At 44.1% G+C, this 22,979-nt stretch overlaps 1 protein-coding gene across 5 annotated transcripts in view; it reads right to left on the bottom strand.

The window, feature by feature from the left end:
* DGKH (diacylglycerol kinase eta) overlaps window positions 1–22,979 on the bottom strand; it is a 588,450-nt gene that overhangs the window by 267,008 nt on the left and 298,463 nt on the right. For 4 of the 5 annotated variants that reach the window (XM_082244880.1, XM_082244879.1, XM_082244881.1 and 1 more), the window contains 2 exons: window positions 17,936–18,040; window positions 13,724–13,856 (listed from right to left, as the gene is read on the bottom strand). In XM_082244880.1, coding sequence (XP_082101006.1) covers window positions 13,724–13,856; window positions 17,936–18,040 — 238 coding nt within the window. Of the gene's footprint in view, window positions 1–13,723; window positions 13,857–17,935; window positions 18,042–22,979 lie in introns of those variants that run through there. The other variant, XM_082244883.1, reaches the window with a different exon arrangement.

Raw genomic sequence — 22,979 nt, 5'->3', positions numbered from 1 at the left:
TTTCTTTTGGTGGCATTTGATCCCCTCTGTGGTTTTTACATTTTGCCCTTTAAACAAAAAAAGAGCGACAATTTTGAAAAGAACATTTTTTTTACTTTCCGCTATAAAACATTCCCAATAAAAACATTTAAGAAATCAAATTTTTTTTATCAGTTTAGGCCAATTTGTATTCTGCTATATTTTTTTAGTTAAAAAAAATCCCAAAAAGCGTATATTAATTGGTTTGCGCAAAAGTTATAGCGTTTACAAACTACGGGATAGATTTACGGACTTTTTATTTATTATTTTATTAGTAATGGCAGCAATCAGCGATTTTTTTCGGGACAGCAACATTGCGGCAGGCAGATCAGACCCCTGACATTTTTTGGGGACCAGTGACATTAATACAGTAATCAGTGCTAAATAGTATACTGTATAAATGACACTGGCAGGGAATGGGTTAACACTGGGGGTGATCAAGGAGTTAAATGTGTTCTCTATTGTGCTTACTGTTTGGGGGGATGGGTTGGACTGAGGCAGAGAGAGATCAGTGATTCAGCTTAGCTTAGCTTATCTTAGCTGAATTCCACGATCTTTCCCTGCCTCTCGGACAGAAGAGCCACCTGCTTTGTTTACATAGGAAGGTGGCTGTTCTGTCATTCTAGCCGAAGATCGCGGGAGGCCGGCGGCGATCGAGCGTCCTACCTACGGCCAGGCTCCCGCTGTGTCTAATCACAGCGTGGGTCCTGCCGAAGCCGTGTGCACATAATAAAGTAGATCTACGTGATTATGCACAGCGGAGCCGCAGTAAATCTGGGTGGGGCGGTCGGTAGGTGGTTAAAAAGGCACCAATCACTTTTGCTAAAAAAAAGGGAATGTTTTACCAAGAAGCAGGGTACATTAATTTGCCTTACAAATATAAACTAGATTACCAAAAGTATTTGGACGCTTGCCTTTACACGCACATGAACTGTAATGACATCCCAGTCTTAGTCCATAGGGTTCAATATTGAGTTGGCTCACCCTTTGCAGCTAAAAAAGCTTCAACACTTCTGGAAAGGCTGTCCTCAAGGTTTAGGAGTGTGTCCATGGAAATGTTTGACCATTCTTCCAGAAGCAAATTTGTGAGGTCAGGCACTGATGTGGACAAGAAGGCCTGGCTCGCAGTTTCATCTCCGATTTATCTCAAAGGTGTTCTATTGGGTTGAGGTCGGGACTCTGTGCAGACCAGGTATGCTCCTCCACCCCAAACTCGCTCATCTATGGCTTTATGGACCTTGCTTTGTCCTCTAGTGAGCAGTCATGTTGGAATAAGAAGGGGCCATCCCCAAACTGTTCCCACAAAGTTGGGAGCATGAAACGGTCCAAAAAGTCTTGGTATACGGACACCTTAAAAGTTCCCTTTGCTGGAACTAAGGGATCAAGTGCAACCCCTTAACAAAACAACCCCGCACCATAAGCTCCCCTCCACCAACTGATTTGGACCTCAAAGCAAGGTCCATAAAGTAGATAAGTGAGTTTGGGGTGGAGGAACTTGACTGGCCTGACTCCAACCAGTTAGAACACATTTGGGATGAATTAGAGCAGAGACAGTGAGCCAGGCCTTCTCGTCCAACATCAGTGCCCGACCTCACATATGCGTTTCTGGAAGAATGGTCAAACATTCCCAGAGACACACTCCTAAACCTTGTGGACAGCCTTCCCAGAAGAGTTGAAGCTGCTACAGCTGCAAAGGGTGGGCTAACTCAATATAGAACTCTATGGACAAATACTGGGATGCCATTAAAATTCATGTGCGTGCAAAGGCAGGTGTCCCAATACTTTTGGTAATATAGTGTATCTTCAGTGTTTAAAAAAAAAAAGACAGAATAAAAGGTGCCCACCCGATCTCGAAGTTCATTTTTGACAAACTGACAATTCAAAAAATGCAGAAACTGCTATATGTGACAAACCAACATCTAATGGAAACATGATGAAAGTCTCACTTTTGGGTCACTATTTCTCCCGCTAATATTAGTGATTGAGAACTATTCCTCCCTCCGATACCAACGATAGAGCTCTATTTCTCCCACCGACACCAATGCTAGAGCTCTCTTCCACCGTCACCAACCATAAGGCACTATTCTTTCCACTAATACCAATGATAGGCACTATTCCTCCAACTGATATCAATGATGGGCCACTAGTCCACCCATTAATACCAATGATGGGGCACTATTCCTCTTATGGACACTATCAGAGGGCCTTAATACATAGTTACATAGTTAGTGAGGTTGAGAAAAGACATCAGTCCATCCAGTTCAACCTATGATGTGTGTGTGTGTGTTTGCTGTTAACCGTACATTGTATACCCCTGTATGGTGTGGTCATTAAGGTGCCCATCTAATAGTTTTTTGAAACTATCGATGCTCCCTGCTGATACCACTGTTAGCGGAAGATAATTCCACATCCTTACTGCTCTTACAGTGAAGAACCCCCTACGTATTTTAAGGTTAAACCGCCTTTCCTCTAGTTTTAGTGAGTGGCCACGTGTCTTATTGTATCTCCTTTCTCTGAATAGTTTGTTCCTTATGCTAGGGTCGCCAGTACAGTATTTGTACATCGATATCATATCCCCCCTTAATCATCTCTTCTCCAGAGAAAATAAGTTCAGTGCTTGTAGTCTTTCCTCATAGCTGATGTCCTCCATTCCCCTAAATATTTTTGTTGCCCTTCTCTGGACTCTCTCCAGTTCCAGCACGTCCTTCCTGAGGACCGGTGCCCAGAACTGGACAGCATACTCCAGATGTGGCCGGACCAGAGTCTTGTAGAGTGGGAGAATAAGCTCTTTATTTCTGGAGTGAATCCCCTTTTTTATACATCCCAGTATAATGTTGGCTTTGCTTGCAGCGGTTTGGCATTGCATGCCACTGCTAAGCCTGTTGTCCACCAGTACCCCCAGGTCCTTTTCCATCCTAGACTCACCCAAAGGTTTCCCCCCTAGTGAGTAGCTTGCCTTCTGGTTTCTGGCCCCCAAGTGCATCACTTTACATTTTTCAACATTAAACCTCATCTGCCATGTAGTTGCCCATCCCATTATTTTGTTCAGGTCCGCTTGTAAGGTTTCCACATCCTGCATAGAAGATATTGGCAAGCTTAGTTTAGTATCATCCGCAAATACTGTGATTGTACTAGATATCCCCTCCTCTAAATCATTTATGAATAAATTAAACAGGATTGGCCCCAGGACAGAACCCTGGGGGACCCCACTTTGTACACCTGCCCAATCTGAGTACTCCCCATTAATCACCACCCTTTGCACTCTCCCCTGGAGCCAGTTCTCTATCCAGGTACTCACCTTATGGTCCATACCTACCTTTCTTAGTTTGAACAGTAAGTGTCTGTGGGGAACGGTGTCAAAGGCCTTAGCAAAGTCCAGATATACTACATCCACAGACTTACCTTTATCTAGGTGGCAGCTCACTTCATCGTAGAAGGTTAATAGATTGGTTTGGCATGAACGATTTTTCATGAATCCATGCCATTACTACTTATAATACCGTTTTCATTACTAAAGTCTTGTATGTGGTCCCTTAACATCCCCTCCAAAATCTTGCAGACTACTGATTAGGGATGCACCAAAATGAAAATTCCGAAACCGAAAATGCAGGATGCCCTTGGCCGAAAACCGAAACCGAAAATGACTTTTTCCCCCAAAAAAATTTAAAATAGATATTAGAGGGTCATACACCAAAAACAGGTAGCGACGTACACCTGTTGCTGCCCCCCTGTCACATTATATGTACTGTGATGGGTTGGCAAGAGGTTAATTTAATTACCAATGGTATTTGTATTATGCAGCATGAGGGGGTTAATGTATTGCCACTGCTGGTCACTCCTCTATTAGTGACCGACCAGTGGCAGTTAATTAACCCCTTTGTGCTGCATTAGTGCAACCAGTGTTAATTATCACTGATACTGGTTGCACTAATGCAGCACAAAGGGGTTAATTAACTGCCACTGGTCGGTCACTAATAGATGAGTGACCAGCAGTGACAATACATTAACCCCTCATGCTTCATAATACAAATACCATTGGTAAGCTGCCTCAGCTCTCCCCCCCCCCCCCCCCCCACTGCCTCAGCGTCCCCCTCGGCAGTACACCCTCCCCCCCTCTGGCTCAGCGTCCCTCCTCGGGTGTCCTTCATTCAAAAGAAGCACCTCTGGCCGGCGGCCCGCCTCTCAATGACGTCCCTACTACTACGATCTTTGTATGAATGAAGGGACATACCAGGCGGGAGGGCGGGGCGAGCGGCCGCTAATAGATATAACTATGTGATCCTTCCCTGTCAGCGGGACTGTGTGTGAATGAGAACTGACCTGACACCGGGTGGGGGGGCGGGGGGAGCGGCCGCTAATAACTATAACTATGTGAGCCTTCACTTCCCTATCAGCGGAGATACATGCCTGACAGGGAGGTGAAGCGCTCACATAGTTATAGTTATTAGCGGCCGCTCGCCCGCCCTCCCGCCCGGTGTCAGGTCAGTTCTCATTCACACACAGTCCCGCTGACAGGGAAGGATCACATAGTTATATCTATTAGCGGCCGCTCGCCCCCGCCCTCCCGCCTGGTATGTCCCTTCATTCATACAAAGATCGTAGTAGTAGGGACGTCATTGAGAGGCTGGCCGCCGGCCAGAGGCGGGACTTTTAAAACCTGCCCTGCGGTGCGCCCTCCTCCTTCCTCACGGCGGCCATATTAATTTCAGCAATGTTAAGCCATTATCGGTCGAAATGGGATAGGCTCATTTTCGGCCGATAATTTCGGTGGCCGAAATTTCGGTGCATCCCTACTACTGATGTTAGGCTGACCGGCCTATAGTTACCCGGGATACATCTCTGCCCTCTTTAAATATTGGTACCACGTTGGCTTTTTTCCAATCAGCTGGCACCATTTCCGTCTGTAAACTATCCTACCAATGCAGCACTATTCCTCCCGCTGACATTAAGAGGGCACTATTCCCCACTATTCTATACCAGTGATGGAGCACTATTCCACCCACTTAACACAAAATTCCCACGAGCAACCTCCCTAAATAAATAGATAAATTACTGCAAGCACTCCACTTCTCATATCAGTGTGAAGAATCTAAATAAATAATCTAAATAAATATATTTGTGCAGCACTATTTATTTATTTAGACTATTCCACCCACTGATACCAATGATAGAGCGCTATTCCTGCCACCGACACCAACCATATGGCACTATTCCTTCCACTAATACAGGCACTATTCCTCCCATTGATATCAATGATGGGCCACTAGTCTCCCAATAATACCAATGATGGGGCACTATTCCTCTTACTGACACCATCAGTGAGCCTTAAAGAGGAAGTAAAGTCTTCAGTTTTTTTTTCTTCCCTGCAAAGTATATAATAATGATTGAGAACTATTCCTCCTCCAATACCAACAATAGAGCTCTATTTCTCCCACCGACATGCATCGCACACTAGCACATTATGTGACACTTACTTGCAAACAAAGCCCACGTTGTCCCCACTGTTGGCCCCATCCATCTTCGCCCGTTCGCCTTCCGGTTCTGCAGACTCTGGCTGTATTACTGGCCTGAGCCCGCATGACGTCACTCCCACGGATGCGCATGGGAGCCACCAGTCACGGCACAGGGCTCTGAGGAAACGGCACAGGCGGCCGTTTCTTCAAAGCGCATGCACCAATGACGTCATCGGCTGCATGTAATGTAAATATCTCCTTAAAGGTGCAAGTTTAGGAGATATTTACAGTACCTATAGGTAAGCCTTATTTAAGGCTTACCTATAGGTACAAGTTATAAAGGTGGGTCTACAACCACTTTAATTCCTGCCACTGATGCAGCACTATTCCTCCCACTGACATCAACAGGGCACTATTCCCCACTATTCTCCTGTAGGAGTGAGGATCCAGAATTGAACATAGCAAGGATGACAGGACATCCTGTTTGTGACTACTTTACATATGCTTTACATATGATTACTTTACATATTCTTTTAGACACTTTAACCCCTTCATGCCAAAAGTATTCATAAATGCGGCTTTACTAGACTGGGCTTTTTCTGCATATATGTGTATCTGTCTTTTTTGTACTGGGTTCAAAAAGCACACTTCCAGCGGGAGCCCCAAGTCCCGTACGAATGATCGGGATCCAAAACTCACAATGCCGGTTCAACTGATCGCTGTGAAAGCCTTTGATTGGCTATCACAGTGATCAATCACTGTAAAGCCCACCCCCATTTCTCTCTCTGTGAATGGAGAGGAAGATACATTGTATTCCCCGCTGATGAAGTCCACGCCCACAACCGGACGTAACGCGTACAGGGGAAACCACGTGACTGGCGGCCATCTTGGTACACCTAACTATGCTGAAGTACACCCAACCAGCTGTGTTTTTATGCTGGTGAAACGCTGCTTTAATGTTAGTTTAATACTTTTAAGTCCTTTTATTAAAACGGTTAAATGGAGAGCACTAGATGTCTGCTTCCTTTTTATGCATTTATGTATCGTGGAGGATGTTTAAAGCAGCTTTCCAGAGGTTTAGAAGATTGGATTTAGAGTGATCATACATGCTGTCTAACCCTGCAGAGTCTGGGTTTGGAGGTGAGCGCATATGCATGCCATGGTGATGGGTTCATAGGAGCACTCTGAACATCACATATATGAATACTGGCACCATGATTGCACTCCGGGGAATCCTTCTGTTACCCGACTGCAAACCTCCATTAGGAATTGTTTATGGACTGACATATCTGTTCTTAATGCTTATTGGATTATTGATTATTTTACATTGATTGAGGTTTACCTCATTCTCATGGATCAATGCACATTTATAACCATTATTCCATTGTCTGTGTGGAATGTTTCTTTATGATTGCTCTGCACTTGTATGTTTAATTTCGCTGGAGACTTTTTAGAGATTGACCTTTAGTGTCCAGCTAACAATCTATTATATCTGTTTAGAGTTCAGCGCTTAGTATATCTGTCTACATTTTTCGCTCTCTCTATCCCTGCAGAGAGAATCAAACATCTGTTGTGTAAAAATAAAGGATAAATACCTAGATCAAGGTTTGATCTAGGTCAGGGTCAGGGTAAGTGTTTGGGTCAAGGGCTAAGGGTCAGTAAATTTTGAGCAGGATTTTTTTTAAATTAGTATTATTGTCAGTATGTTTTAGGTAGAATAAAAAATTTTCCTTGGAAAAAAAAAAAAAAAACAAGGTATAATCCACCTGGATGCACAAAGTAGTAGTGATATGTTCAGTTTTACTAACACATGTCAAAGTTGCAAAATTGTGCTTAGGTGTTAACATTTGTTTTACCCTTAGGCGTAAGGGGTTCAAACAGCATAATGGAAGTAAGTTCTGGGAATTGCCAAGGGGTTCAAGCTGACTTACTTGCATCAGAAGAGGTGGGCTGCTATGATAACCTGTTAATCTTAAATGTACTGATCCTTTTACTATTAATAAAAAAAAAAATTGGATTTTTGTATAGAACTTACTGTAAAATCCTTTTCTCTGAGTCCTTTGACAGACACTGCTCTCAATGCTTCTTCACTATTGGGTTATGCGCCAACTACCAACTACAGGAGTAGACTAGGCAGTGAAAAATTTTCACTCGACACGCCTATAGGGGCTGTCCCTCACGACATAACCACAGACACACTGTGCTCTCAAATCAGTTTCATAGCAAGCAGTGAAAGAAGACTGTCAAAGGACTCAGAGAAAAGGATTTACGGTAAGTTCTTACAAAAATCCAATTTTCTCTATCGTCCTTTGACAGATGCAGCTCTCAATGCTTCTTCACTATTGGGATGTCCCAAAGCAGAAAAGGCATGAGGGGTGGGAAAACGCAACTAACTGTTAACGTACATCCAAGGCTAAAAAACTTAGCCAACTGGCCGACAAAAAAAGCTCAACCCAAACCAACAGGAGCTTACCCCCAAACAAAAAATTCACCCCCATAAAGAGAAAATCAAGAGCCTGCAAAACTTTGCGGCCCAAGGAAGCATCCGAGGATGCCAACAAAGCAACCTTGTAGAATTTGGTAAAAGTGTGCACAGACGACCAAGTCGCCGCTTCACACACCTGAGCAACAGAAGCCTGATGGCGAAAAGCCCAAGAGGCACTCAGCGCTCAAGTAGAATGAGCCCTCACAGGGAAAGGAGGAACCTGACCCCTTAATGAATAGGCCTGAACAATTGTCTGCCTGAACCCTTTTGATATGGACGCAGCCGAACCCTTAAGATATCCTTGAGGAAGGACAAACAAGGAATCAGATGTCCAAAAAGACTCCTTGGCTGACAGGTAAACCCTGATCGCCCGAACCACATCCAGCGAATGCAAAGCAAATTCCTTGGGACAAATTTCGAGGGGGGTGTTTCTGCGCTAAAAAATGATGGGTATAAATTATGAAGTAAATTATAAATTAAGGAAAGCAGCCAAAACAAAATCAACCAACAGTGATCCATAATACAGTAATAATAAAGTGTTGCGCTAAAAATAACCTAGTAGATTGTGAAAAACTAGTGAGAAAAAATTAATCCACAAACAACAATATTGTTAGAATAGTATCTTAAGTAAATTATGGTGAGTAAAGTCCCAGAAAATAGTGCAAGTCCAAATAAATCCAGGTGCAAAATACTGTGAGAGACGCTCCTTCCCGTGACACCCAGGGAAAGTGTAGGATGGGGACACCTCAGTGCACAAGTATTAAGAGCAGCTTACCAGAACGCCATGGCTACTCAAATGAATGAGAAAGCCTCTCCCAGCAAGAAGATATGTAACAATACATTCGATGAATCCAAGAAAGTGGGTGACACCTCTTAATCTCTCTTGATCACTCAGTTTTGGACAGATAAGTATATGGAGGGAAATGAAGACAAAGGACTCCAGACGTAACGTCCACACGCCCCCTTACGGAGCCGGCCTCTTTACTACTGTTTATGCTGTTTGGATACACGTGGGACGCCGCGGTCGGATCTTCAGCTGCCTATTTTATGTGCCTGCATATGTCCTCTACATTGTGAGTAGCATTTTTAATAAATATATTATATGTGCATTATGGGATTACACTATGGTCCTTTGTCTTCATTTCCCTCCATATACTTATCTGACCAAAACGGAGTGATCAAGAGAGATTAAGAGGTGTCACCCACTTTCTTGGATTCATCGAATGTATTGTTATTTGTTACATATCTTCTTGCTGGGAGAGGCTTTCTCATTCATTTGAGTAGCCATGGCGTTCTGGTAAGCTGCTCTTAATACTTGTGCACTGAGGTGTCCCCATCCTACACTTTCCCTGGGTGTCACGGGAAGGAGCGTCTTCAGGTGTTGAGACCTGAAGAAGGAGGCCATGCCTCCGAAACGTTGTCTTTAGCAACCCCATGAATGTCATGTCCTGGGTCCTGATCGGGGATCTCTCCTCTGTGTAACCGCACTGTCGGCTACAGTATCCAGCTCTTGCAGAGTGTGCAGCGAGCGGCTGGACCGTGCGCAGGCGCACTGCATTGAGCTACCTTGAGTCATCCGAGGTGGTTGCCTTAGCTGGACGTTATCCACATACCACTGCGGGAGCGAACAGCTGAGCCACCGGCAAGGAGGAGAGTACCTTACATACATCAGATCGGGGGATATCATTTCCATGCATGACACTATACTTGTTTGTGAGTACCTGTTTTTATGGCTTTAATTATTTTCATTAAATGGTGTTACACTAGGGCGGTGTGCCCTCTCTTTCTTTTGTTTTGAATAAAAACCTTGAAATCATTCCTGCTGAGGAACCGACACAATCACTCCCCATGCAAGGAGAGTCTGCACTGCCTCAGAGGACTGAGAAGGCAGTGGCTGTGACTGGGTAGCGACTTGTTTTACCACAGTCTACCTTTGACGCCAGATATTTCAAAGCTGCAGACAGAGACATGAGAGACTGCAATCCAGATTGTCCAGCACTAATAAATTTAAGGGGGAATTTTTACCTTGGGACTCATTTTGCAAGTTTTTAGAAAAAAGAGTGCACTGCCCCTTTAAATCGCGATTGTGGTCCGCACCGCTATACCGCACTGCATCCGGAGTCCCCCTTAAAGGCTGGCAGGAGCAAAAGTGTGCCCGAGGAATACCCAAAGGAACAAAACCCCTTACTTTATCACCTCTGAGAAGTAGCTGCTCTGTAGTGTAATCTCCAGCATGAAAATGTCTGACAGGAAGTGACATATTACCACTAGAGGCCACACACTGCCTGTGTAGCCTCAGGCTACAATAAAATGGTGCCAATAGTAAAGTATAGGAAGCTTAGGTAAAATGGCCGCTGCCCTTACTCAGAGATAGCCTATGCCCACACTTAAAATGCCAGCCGCCAGCGCTGCCATGCTGTCAGGACCCAGGCATGAGGCCACCGTGGGAATCCACCTAAAGGCACCCCCCAGGACAAGGTGACATTAAAAACCACCCCCCAGGTGTCAGAGGTCAACTATAGCGCCCCCAGCGGGAGCAGGGAGGGCAGGGTCTGTCCTGATAGGCCTGGGGGATCTTTCAGAGAAATACAGCCCTGTTATCCCCAGAAGTGGGCCCAGATCTCCCCCTCAGAGGTCTTTTTCAGGGACACAGGGGGCGTTTCATCACTCACCATACCATGGACCGGGTGGGCTCTGCTCTAAAGCAGCTCGCCTCCCAACCTGAGTAGGGGTGCTGCCAGCCAAAAAGAGGTACGCTGCCACTCAGGGCGTTCCAGGTCGATGCGTCCCGGTGAGGCATCCGCTCGCAGGCTCGTCCCCATCCACCGGGGCTCCGTCGTGGCGATGCCTGAGCGGACCACAACCTGCTCACGCTCGTTGGCCAGGCTGGGAGACTGTAAGGATCTAGATTATCCAGTGCGAAACCCCAGCCCGACTGTCGCTTGTAGTTCACCAGGAGGATCCCCCTGACACTAGCTAGCGATAGTGAGTAAAGATAGATAAACAAATATTCTTAAAAATAAAAACTGCGAGTCCCAGATGGAGACCTAGGTCCTACTCCCCTAACTAGGCAGCAAGAAACTGGTTTGAAAGCACAGTGTGTCTGGGGTTATGTCGTGAGGACCCCTATAGGCATGTCGAGTGAAAAGTTTTCACTGCCTAGTCTACTCCTGTAGATGGAGCATAACCCAATAGTGAAGAAGCATTGAGAGCCGTGTCTGTCAAAGGACGATAGAGAAAAAAAAGTGAACAAATTTAAATAAAAGAAGAACCTGGTCTCCTTTTACATCCCTAACATTACTCCCTTAATTGCCATTTTAACCAATAAAATTGAGTTCTTATATAGCCAGTCTACTCAGAAGTAAATGGTATACTTAAGTTACTGAAAATAATTGGCTCTTGGAACTGGTCCATGTAACACTAATTTGTCTAATGATCCCCTTTATTACAGCCCCATGTTTAAACAATTCAAAAGAACTCCTAACGGGACGAGGTGTTCAATATAGGATTGAGTATGCTCAACAAATATTGAGATTCTCCAAACCAAAATGTCATGCAATTAAATTTTTTATTGGAGTTTAAAATTGTATCTCAATACACATTTGGAACAACACTGTGGGGGTAAAAAAAAAAAAAGCATGCAACTTCCAGCACTAACACACTTAATGGTTCTTATTACTCTATCATAATGGAGGTTGATGCCCCAGGGATAGTCCAACACTGGATTACGTAAAGTGACAGATCTTTCCTTATCTGAAGAGGTTTGTAGGAATACTATTCAAATATATGTACATACAATAAACTCTTAGGCTCCATTCACACTACCGCGACTTGTCAGCCTCACAAGTCGCGGTGCCTCGCGGTCCATGCAGTGCTACAGGACCCTTTCTAATAGGAGCGACACAAGTCACTCCGACTTAGAAAAAGGGTCCTGTACTACTTCGGGGCGACCTCGGAGCGACTTGCATAGACATTCATTATATGAAGTCCGTGCAAGTCGCGCCAAAGTCGCGGTGCACGGGACTTAACAGGTCGCCCCCGAAGTTGTGCCACTGCAGTGTGAATGCGGTCTTACAGAGATAAGTTCATTTAAATTAAATACCAAAATAGAAGGTACTAAACACCCATCTTGTCTTTATACTACGCATTGCCTGTTGACTCATTGGTTTCAAATGTCAACAAGTTTATCAGGGATTGTGATATCTAGTTTTTGGATTCCAAGCATGTATTGTGTATATAGTCTGTATTAAAGTCTGTATTCTGGGTGTATTCAATAAGATGATGCCTTATAATTATACCTTATTATTGCCTTGTCACATTTCACATATATGGGGCCCATAGATTGCTTCATGGTTGACAATATATGGTCTACTATGTGAACCATAAGCTACTTTATCAGTCATACCGGTGAGGTTTACAATAAACAAGCGTATGCATTTGCAAATGTTTCTCCTTTCGTTCTATGTGCATTTATTATGAAATCAAAGCATATTTAAAGAGTTTGTTAAGGTTAAAAAAAAAAAAAATTGCAATGTCTCTTATTTATTATTTAAATGCGTTTTCTCATGTCTGTATTGTTTTTCTGGTTGCCGATGCTCGAATATACCTGATTGATCCTGCCTGTGGCTCTCCTCCTACAAGTAAACTGACCACGGTAGCCGTGACGCTTGTTTGTACAAAAGTAACCCTCTAGGGTTGAGACTACGTAGGCACTTAACAATGGTCAGGAATTAAGTATATTTATTGATACAAAAATTCAAATTAAAAAACATTTTTACAAAAGCACAATGAGGCCATATATAACAATAATTGGACAGAAGAAATGTGCAAGAATAGAAATGACACGACGCGTTTCAAAAAACTCTTCTTCAGAGGTGTCAGCCGGATAGCACAAAGGACTATCTGGAAGATAAGGAACAACATAAGAACAAAGGAAACATTTGATCATATAAAAAAAAAAATGCATTTGCGATAACGGATAATGCCATTCTAACCAGAAAAATAGAGTTATATAGCAATATAAAACTCAATTTTTCTAGCTAGTATGTCATTATCCATTATCGCAAATGCATTTTTGTTGGTATGATCAAATGTTTCCTTTGTACTTATGTTGTTACTTATCTTCCAGATAGTCATTTGTTCTATCCGGCTGACACCTCTGAAGAAGAGTTTTTGAAACCGTCATGTCATTTCTATTCTTGCACATTTCTTTTGTACAATTATTGTTATATTGTTATGTATGGCTATGTATGGCAGCACTGTGCTACTGTGAATATGTTTTGCAATTTTAATTTTTGTATCAATAAATATTATACTTTTTTATATTAATTTCTGACCATTGTTAAGTATAGTCCCACCCCTAGAGGGTTGCTTTTGTTCTGTGTATACCAGGGATGATGGCACCCCCACAACGCTCAGCCAGATCTATCTGTAACCGGGTCTGTTTGTGTTCTATTGGTATGGAAACACAGAAGCTCAGTGGCAATGTAATTTCCAGCCCTGCCGTAAATGCCCCGCCAGTGAACACACGCACCACCAACCACCCCCCCAGGTTTGTGCATCGCTGTGCATCCCACAACAATCACATGACCTGCAGTTCGGAAGCTGGACAAACTGTAAAGGCAAGTTTTATTTTTTAAAACAAATATCACTGCCCATTTAACCTTAATTTTATCTGTTAACAATTTTGTTATTAGGAAGGGTTACAACTACTTTAAATAAGAATTTATACAACAGTAATGCCTGTGACAAAAGATATGTAACCTACCTTCACAAGACAACCCATGGGAGGTGACCCCTGACAGGCTTTCTCTGCACACATTACAGAAGGTAGGTCGGGCATGGGAGCAGGCGTACCAGTTATGCATTCCTGAGAAATGTTCCACATTAAACTGTGCGGTCTAACAGGGAAGAAGTTAAGACAAAATTTGGCAGTACAGCTAAAGTTGTTCTATGCATTTACATGACCTTTAAGCATAAATTGGTGGGAAAATAATATAACACGCTCCTTGAGAAAACAACATGACAGCTGAATCCAAGTAACACATTAAAATTACAGCAAAAGTATAAAATTCAGGGGGGGAAACTATCAATGAAAGATACCAAATTAATGATTTTCAATATTGATTTTAAACTTTCCTCATAATTACATACGTTTAAAACCTATTGTACTATCCTGAGCCAAGATTACATTGAAAAACATTAGATTGTTTTATTAAAACACAAGCCAAAGGAAGGAAGCTGAACCTTTAAAACAAGATCCAGAAGATGTACCCAAGACTATAATGGTATTTAAATGTGCCAGGGCACCTTGTTTGCTACACACCTCACAAAGATGTAATTGTACAGAAATTCACACAAGCATGTGGGTAAAGATTATACCAGTGGCGTCACTGGGGTGCCAGAGGGGGCCACGGCCCCCCCAACATGATGCTTCCCCCCCCCCCTCCCCTTACAGGATCCCGGCTACCTCCTGTTTTGGGATGGTGGGTCGGTAAGCCCAGATTGTGGGCTCCCGATCCATTATCCCCAAGCATCAGTGTAAATAACGGAGCTGGCACTAGAGGAAGCAGAGCCAATGCTTCCTGTGTAGCACCTGCTCCTGTCACAGGTGGAGCGATACCAAATATACTCCGCCTGTGACAGGTCACAGGAGCCATACAAGAAGCAGAGACTCTGCTCTCTACTGCACCCGAATGCTTCCTCCAGCACCGCACTCCTTTGGTGTCTCAGAGGAGCCAGCAGCAGTACCAGCCAGCAGTGCCTACCAGTAGTACTAGCCCTGGAGGACAGCTAGCAGCAGCCACCAGCTATACCCACCTGGGGGACAGCAGCAGACAGCGATACCTGCAGGAATCCTGAGGAAGAAGTCAAGATTGAGGTCAGTTGAGGTGCAGGAAAACTGCAGAGCTTCCATGTGAAAGCAGCCTTAGGCCCCATTTACACGATCGGTTCAATCGAGTCCACCTGTCTTTTTTTTTTTTTTTCAGGTGGACCCAATTGGACCCTCCATTCAACTTCTATAGAGTGGCAGATGTACATGAACCTGTGTCCGTTCACACCCGCCTATCTCCAATCTGATCCACTTAAAAAAAAACACAAGGGGATCTGTCCCCTTCTGTCTGGGCGGGTCTGATCGAAGGGCCCATAGAGTAGAGGGGGCAGTGTCTGTGTTTGCTTTCCATATGCTGAGTGGACACGGACCTGTCATTTGCCCACTCCGCTCATTTTTGCTCACGACCGGTTACAGAGTCGCTAAAGTGGCCCTAACTTCTCAAAAGGTTGGGCACCCCTGCTGTAGGGGCATGAGTCCTGGATGGAGAGGTGAGCTGTAGCAGCATTCTCCCTCCGTTTTGCAGCAGTGTGTGGCGGAGGGAAGGAGTCCCGGATGGAGAGGTGTGCTGTACTGTAGCGCATCAGGAGACCCGCAGGGAAATCATAAAAATCTCCCATGATGTTGATAAAAGTGTTGTTGATAAAAGTGTTAAGACCGTCGCCACTATTGCGGCTGGCCTTAACACTTTCATCACTGTGGTTGGCAGGTCTATTATTCTTCCCTACCTCCTCCACGCAATGGGACCAGAGCATGTACGTAAAAAACGAAAATTTACTTAAAGTGAAGCAATAGCTTTTTTCATTTCTCAATGCAGGTAAATACACTAGCTCCATAGGAAATCTTGGCCAGCTTGACATGGCACTGCTCCCAAATCCTAAGGCTTCTTTCACACGGCCGCTCCGGATTTCTTCCCCGCAATGGTGCTTTTTTTTTTCACGGAGCGGATGACATTTGTGTCATCCGCTCCGTGTGTCCGCATATCATCCCATCCGTTTGCGGATGATATGCGGACCTAATGTAAGTCTATGGCATTGCGGATGTCAGCGGATGACACCGCTGACATCCGATTTTCCTTCCTTTCCGTTTTTTGAACGGATGAAAAAAATAGGGTTCTGTTCCGTTCCAAAAAACGGAACAGAACTGAAAGGAGGCAAATCGGATGTCAGCGGGTGGTATTCCGCTGACATCCGCAATGCCATTGACTTACATTATGTCCGCAAATCATCCGCAAAAAAATAGGATGATTTGCGGACAAGCGGAGCGGCCGTGTGAAAGGACCCTAAGTGACAAGGACACCAAGCTTGGGGAGCATGTTAAGGGGATCCAGGACTATGACATGGTAGATTACCTAGGCAAGCTGGCCAGCCAAAAATAGGATATGTTGTAGTCATGGGTCCCTTCTCGGTGCTCCCTAAATTTTGGTGTCCCTGTCATTGATGGTTTGGGAGCAGTGCCATGTCAAGCTGACCAAGATTTCCCATAGATGCCAATGTTAAAAACCGGGAGTAGAACCATGCCAAGCTGACCAGGCTGTGTCCATACTCGCGAGTGTACGTAAAAGTGAGTGTACTTAAAACGGGGTATGCCTGTACTAGGCTTTATTATTGTGTAAACTGGCACCAATACTAGGCTTTCTTACTGCGTACACTGGCACCAATACTAGGCTTTATTACTGCATAAACTGGCTCCAATACTAGGCTTTATTACTGAGTAAACTGGCACCAATACTAGGCTTTATTACTGCGTAAACTGGCACCAATGCTAGGGGCTATTAATGCATAAACTGGCACCAATACTAGGGGCTATTACTGCATAAACGGTTTGCTTTTCTTTATAGTTAAACTATAAAGAAAAGCTTTTGAGAGTTTTCCTCTTTCTCAGGTATGAAGCAATACCTGGGGAAGAAAGGAAAACGCTTGAAAGTTTGTATTTTAAGTGTTAGGTTAGCACAATAAAAAGGTATCACTGCATATTGCCTTACTCTCGTATTTTGTAACCTTAATATATATATATATATATATATATATATATATATACACATACACACACACACACACACACAGGCAGTCCCCGACTTCCGAACATCCAAGTTGCGAACGACTCCTACTTACGAACGGGGGCCGCGTGACGTCAATGCCGGTTTCTTCCGGCTTCTTCCTCTCGCTCCTGTGCCAGAGACACAATGCACGCTGCAGTACTACATGTAAGGTATGCCCCACTTACAGGACTGCCCAGAAGCATCTCACTCACATCCCACTACTGTCTGGAACCTGTGGAACTGGTGAGATTACAGTACTACTCTGTGCCCACTACCTGTACCACTGTATTAGGAGCATGCCCTGTACTTGTACTTCTATGATACTGTAGCAGGAATGTGTTACAGTACAGTATTATCCCTGTGACCCAGCATTCGTCACTACTTTTTTTTGGGGGGGGGGGGGGGAGGCTTTACGATTTTAACTAGAGAGGCACTGTGCTATCAGCTGAAAATAACAATATGGGAGTTTTGTCGAAAGACAAAAAAAGAAGCCGATAACGGCATGCTGCTCCCTATCTACTTCAATGCAAAATCCCATTCCATCAACTTCAATATAAAATCCTGTCCCATTGACTTCAATGCAAAATCCCGTCCCATCGACTTAATGCAAAAATGGCAGCCACATTAATTAAATAAAATTAAAAAAAAAATGTCTGTTTCGGTTTTTGACTAAGTGCATCCTAAATTTTCTGTTTCATTTTCTGCACCGTAATTTTCATTTGGTGCACCACTAAATATAACTGAATCATGCATCTAATTTTCACCCCAGGTTTAAAAACCATGTATAAAAAGTAAGAAAAAGATCAAAAGAAATATAAACTGCACTGTGTGGCTGGCACTACCATCAAAGTTCTTTAAGTTGCAAAGCATTATATATTCTATATCAGCAAAAAATCTTTAGGTGCATTCATTGAACATGGGTGAATCACAATGTCAAACTTTTAGTGCTTATAGGTTGTAGTACTTCCTAGTATTCAAGGCTGTACCATCATACCACATTCTTGCTATATGTTGCTCCCCTATTACCATGAACCTCACAGTACCTATGGCGACAGTATAAATCTTTCCAGAAAAATGTTACTGCAAATCATAAAAAATGAGCTTACCTCGTAATGCTCTCTGGACTGCACTGACTTCAGTGAGCTGATCCAGTCTTCCATTTCTTTTCTGTTCTCGGCACACAATATTAGTCTTCTAAAAGGGGTGATTATCTATAAAAACAAAAACAAACAAAAAGGAACATTATAACAATAAAATATTACCGCCTTACAGCTTCCAGTGCTAAATAGTGGATATTGCTATGGAGGGAGGATGTAAAAGCTGCATAGATATCCAGAGTGTTTCATTTACACTGCTCAGAATTTCAGCAAAGCTGTATAATCACTTAAGCTTTGCATATTGTCTTGATGAAAAAAAATACTGTGTGAGAAAGAAGGAAAAAGCACACTTTCATCTCCTTGTAAACCACCGCAAGCTTTATCCTGATCCTGGCAGATGCATGTGCAGACTGTTGCAGGAAAGAAAGCATTAAAAATGTTTTTTTTCATGAAACTCTAGAGACTTCTAACAAAGATGTTAGACCATTACTTGTCTCTGAAGTCCGGGAAGCCGGAGAAAAACATACAGCTGAAAACTAAGATCCATGTGGAATATTTAGGTAATTGGGACAGGCAAGGGATTGTTGCTACAGGAAGAAAATCAATCACAATAATGCATTCAGTTTTGAGAAAGGTTATATTTTTCCCCCCCTATCTCCTATTCAAATTGACCCAGAAAAAAAATGAAATAGAAGAGCATACACATCTGCAGTCATTTAAAAGTAAATTATACCGAAACCTTTTCTTGTAAGCAATATAAAAGAGGAGCTCTAGGCTCCCCAAAAAAATGAAAAGTCAACAGCTACAAATAGCGTAGCTGCTGACTTAATATAAGGACCCTTACCTGTGCAGGGATCCAGCGATGTCCTCCCCCGATTTTTCAATCTGCTTCGGGTGCAGGCGCCAGCATCTCTAGTAAGGGAAACAAATGATGCCTTGCGGCTTGACAGCCGGTTTCCTACTGTGCATGCGCAAGACGTGATGCGCTTTGTGAATGGCCCTGTAGTCTTCTGGGACCTGTGATGTGTCCCAAAAGGCTGTGGTGGAAGGAGGGGGGACCAAAAAGCGATCTGAGCCGGAAGTAGGAACCCGTCAAAACCAGGTATCCCCCCCCAAATAAAAAGGTGCCAAATGTGGCGGTAGGGGGGTGGGTTCTACAGACACTTTAAAAATCTGAAATAAACATGTTTATCTTTAACTATGTATAAATTCTTGGCTGACCACTGCGTCTACAGTCCTCAACGTTTCTCAATCAATGGTGTCCTCAATGCTGAGAAATACAGACAGATTACTTGTCTATGAAGCAATGACCAACAGGTAGGTGTGTGATTGGCCCCAAATGTATTCTGCAGCAGGATAACATCATCAAACATACAGCCAATGTCATTAGGAACTATCGAGTGCCGGTTCACACTTCCGCGTGTGTGGCGATCGCATGTAATATCGGAGCGCACTGCTCCTTCATTACATGCGATCGGATGTGCAGTGCGAATTCAGCCATACACTTTGTATGGCTAAATTCGCACTGCCCCCACACAAAAGTCGCACACGAGGCATTTTTTCAGCCGCATCAGGATCGGATCGCACAGTGATTCACACTTGTGCGATCCGATCCTGTGCGAACTGTCAGATCGCACTGCGATATGCGATCAAACTGGGGGTGTCGTTAACATTTCATTGACACCCCCAGTGTATCGCATATGGCAGTGTGAACTGCCAGATGTGCGTTTGCGATGCGGGAACAGGCTGCGAATTCGCAGCCTTCCCGCATCGCACAAGTGTGACCCGGCACTCCGTGTAAAATAAAGACAAGGAGATCTGGAATTGATGGTTTGGCCCCCACAGAGCCCAGGCCTCAACATCATTAAGTCTGTCTGCAATTACTTGAACAGACAGAAGGATTTGAGGCAGCCTACATCCACATAAGATCTGTGGCCATTTCTCCAAAATGTTTGGAACAACCTACCTACTGAGATCCTTCAAAAACTATGTGCAAGTGTACCTAGTATTGATGCTGTCATGAAGGCAAAGGGTGGTCACACCAAATAGTGATTTTATTTGGATTTCTATTCTGTATATCTATATGTTTATTCAATTTTAATTGATAAAAAATGAACTATTAAGGGCCGGTTTACACAACATGTAGTCCAGTGGCTTTTTTTTTTTTTCTGCATCAAAAACACATGGATAATAGGTTTTATAGTTTCCAATGGCAAGTTCACATCAGTGCATTCCATTTCCGGAAAAAAAAGGTAGAACAAGCTGCATTTTTTTCTGCACAGAACTGTAGTGCAACGCAGGAGAACGTATCCAAAACACACCAGAACACAAATGTCCTCATCTAAGGTAAAAAAGGAGAGGAATAAATGCACCAAGACAAATTACAAAAATAAAAAAACTTACCGGAACTATTCAAAAACAAACGTGCATACAGAAACGCATCAAGACAGCATTTCTATGGTGTAAACTGGCCCTCCCACTTCTAATTCTGTTAACCACTTGCTGACCGCGCTAGAGCCGAATGACAGCTACAGCGTGCATGGCTAGTTCTTGGAGGTTGTCATATCAGGTGCTGCGCTGTGTGATCACAGTGTCCGGAAGACCATTCTGACCACAGATTGGGATAAAGAGCTAATCAACGGCTCTTTACCATGTGATCAGCTGTGTCCGGATCACAGCTGATCATGGATGTAAATAGAAGTCGGTTATCGGCACTCCTTTCCTCATGCGGACATGCATGAGGAGAGGTGAAGAGAGCCGATAACCAGCTTCTCTAAAAGGGACATGTACACGGATAATCAGGGCATTGATTATCAGTGTCCTGATTATCAGTGCAGTCCAAACTGTGCCTCATCAGCGCACATCAGTGAAGAAAAAAAATTACTGGTTTCCAAAATTTTATAACTATGGAAACGTTTTTGGGGGTTTTTTTTTTTTTTTTTTTTTTGCAAAATTTTCGGTCTTTTATTGTTTATTTAGCAAAAATAAAAAAACAGGTGGTGATTAAATACCGTCAAAATAAAGCTCTATTTTATGATAAAAATGTCCATGTCTTTATGAACCTTGTTTTCTGCACTGGTCTAAATCATTTGGTGGAGGGGGGATTATGGTGTGGGGTTGTTTTTCAGGGGTTGGGCTTGGCCCCTTAGTTCCAGTTAAGGGAACTCTTAAAGAATCAGCATACCAAGACATTTTGGACAATGTCATGCTTCCAACTTTGTGGGAACAGTTTGGGGATGGCCCTTTCCTGTTCCAACATGAATGCGCACCAGTGCACAAAGCAAGGTCCATAAAGACATGGATGAGCGAGTTTGGGGTGGAGGAACTTGACTGGCCTGCACAGAGTCCTGACTTTAACCCGATAGAACACCTTTGGGATGATTTAGAGTGGAGACTGCGAGCCAGGCCTTCTCGTCCAAATCAGTGCCTGACCTCACAAATTTGCTTCTGGAAGAACGGTCAAACATTCCCATAGACACACTCCTAAACCTTGTGGACAGCAGCCCAGAAGAGTTGAAGATGTTATAGCTGCAAAAGGTGAGCTAACTCAGTATTGAACCCTACGGACTAAGATTGGGATGCCATTAAAGTTCATGTAAATCATGGGTGTCCAACCTTTTGGCTTCTCTGGGCCACATTAAGCGTAGAGAAATGTTCTCGGGCCGCATATAAAATATATACTATAGTTAAGGTATACAAGTAATAAAACTCTGCCGTGCCTTTCCCGCACATATTTAACACAACCAGAGGATGATCAAATGAAATTAAATCAGTATACAGAGGTTTACTTCTTCTGAGTGTTATTAAAGGAACACTCTAACCACCATGAACACTTCAGTGATTTGAAGTGGTCATGGTGGTAGGAATCAGAAACACTGCACATGCTTGGATAGTTACAGTTATGTGCTGGGGGCTAGTTGCACACCTAGCACATATGACTTCGACAAGCCAGAAAATGTCATCTCCTTATTCATACATGTATAAACAAGGAGATGACATATTATGATAAAACACAACTAGTTATTAAAAAACATATTGCAACAATTAACACACCCTAATGCACATACTGTTTCTACTTATTTTGCAGACTACTGGCGGGTACTGCTAGTGCAGTTACTGCTGGCGTGTAATGCGGGAGGTTAATGCTGGCGGGTAATGCTGGAGGTTAATGCTGGCGATTACTGATGGCGGGTAGTGTTGGTGGGTAATGCTGGCGGTTAGTGCTGGCGGGTAAAACTGGACCCACAGGCCATGGCCAACTCCCAGCAGGACCCACAGGCAATGGCCAGCAGCACCCACAGGCCATGGCTCGCTTCCCATCAGGACCCACAGGCCATGGCCAGCAGGACCCACGGGCCATGGCCAGCAGGACCCACGGGCCATGGCCAGCAGGACCAGCAGGCCATGGCCAAATGCCAGCAGGACCCACAGGCAATGGCCAGCACCAGACAACCAGACAGAATTGAAGGCTATTTCCTATTTTAAGGTTACTGGTTGGGCAGGGCACTGGGGCAGGGTAAATGGGGTGTATGGGGGGGGGGGAGAGATGGGATGTGGGGGTCAGATAGGGGTGTCAGGGTCTCTCACCTCAGTAATGCCAACTGCAGCTCCTTGCGCAGCCTCATGCGGGGTGATGACATTTTTAAGTTGCAGCCAGTGCCCAGTCCGAACCAGTCATGTGTGTCCCCTTGCAGGCTGGCATGCCCTGCCTCTGCCTGCCTGCAGTCCAAAGACTCCGGGAGTTGTAAAAAAGTAAGCTGACCTCAGGGTTTCTTCAAGTTTCACTGCTGCAGCCATCCAGCGCCCAGCCCCAGCTGGTCACGTGATATGCATGACCCGTCCCCTAGCGCCAAGCACCCCGTCTCTGCCTGCCTCAAGACTCCGTCTCGGGGAGTTGTAGTTTCCTGCTGCTCAGTTCTCTCTACCCACCGCCACCAGGAACTTGAGCACCATTTGGACTACAACTCCCAGAATATATCTTAGTGGGCGGGAGACTGTCTGGAGTTCCGCGGCTGGTGAGCCGCATTGCCTGCGGTCCACAGGTTAGGCATGC

Source organism: Pelophylax lessonae (assembly GCF_965119305.1).
Source record: "Pelophylax lessonae genome assembly, chromosome: 2".
Taxonomy (NCBI): domain Eukaryota; kingdom Metazoa; phylum Chordata; class Amphibia; order Anura; family Ranidae; genus Pelophylax; species Pelophylax lessonae.
Note: the sequence above shows the minus strand (reverse complement) of the source record. Positions and strands in the feature narration are given on the sequence as shown.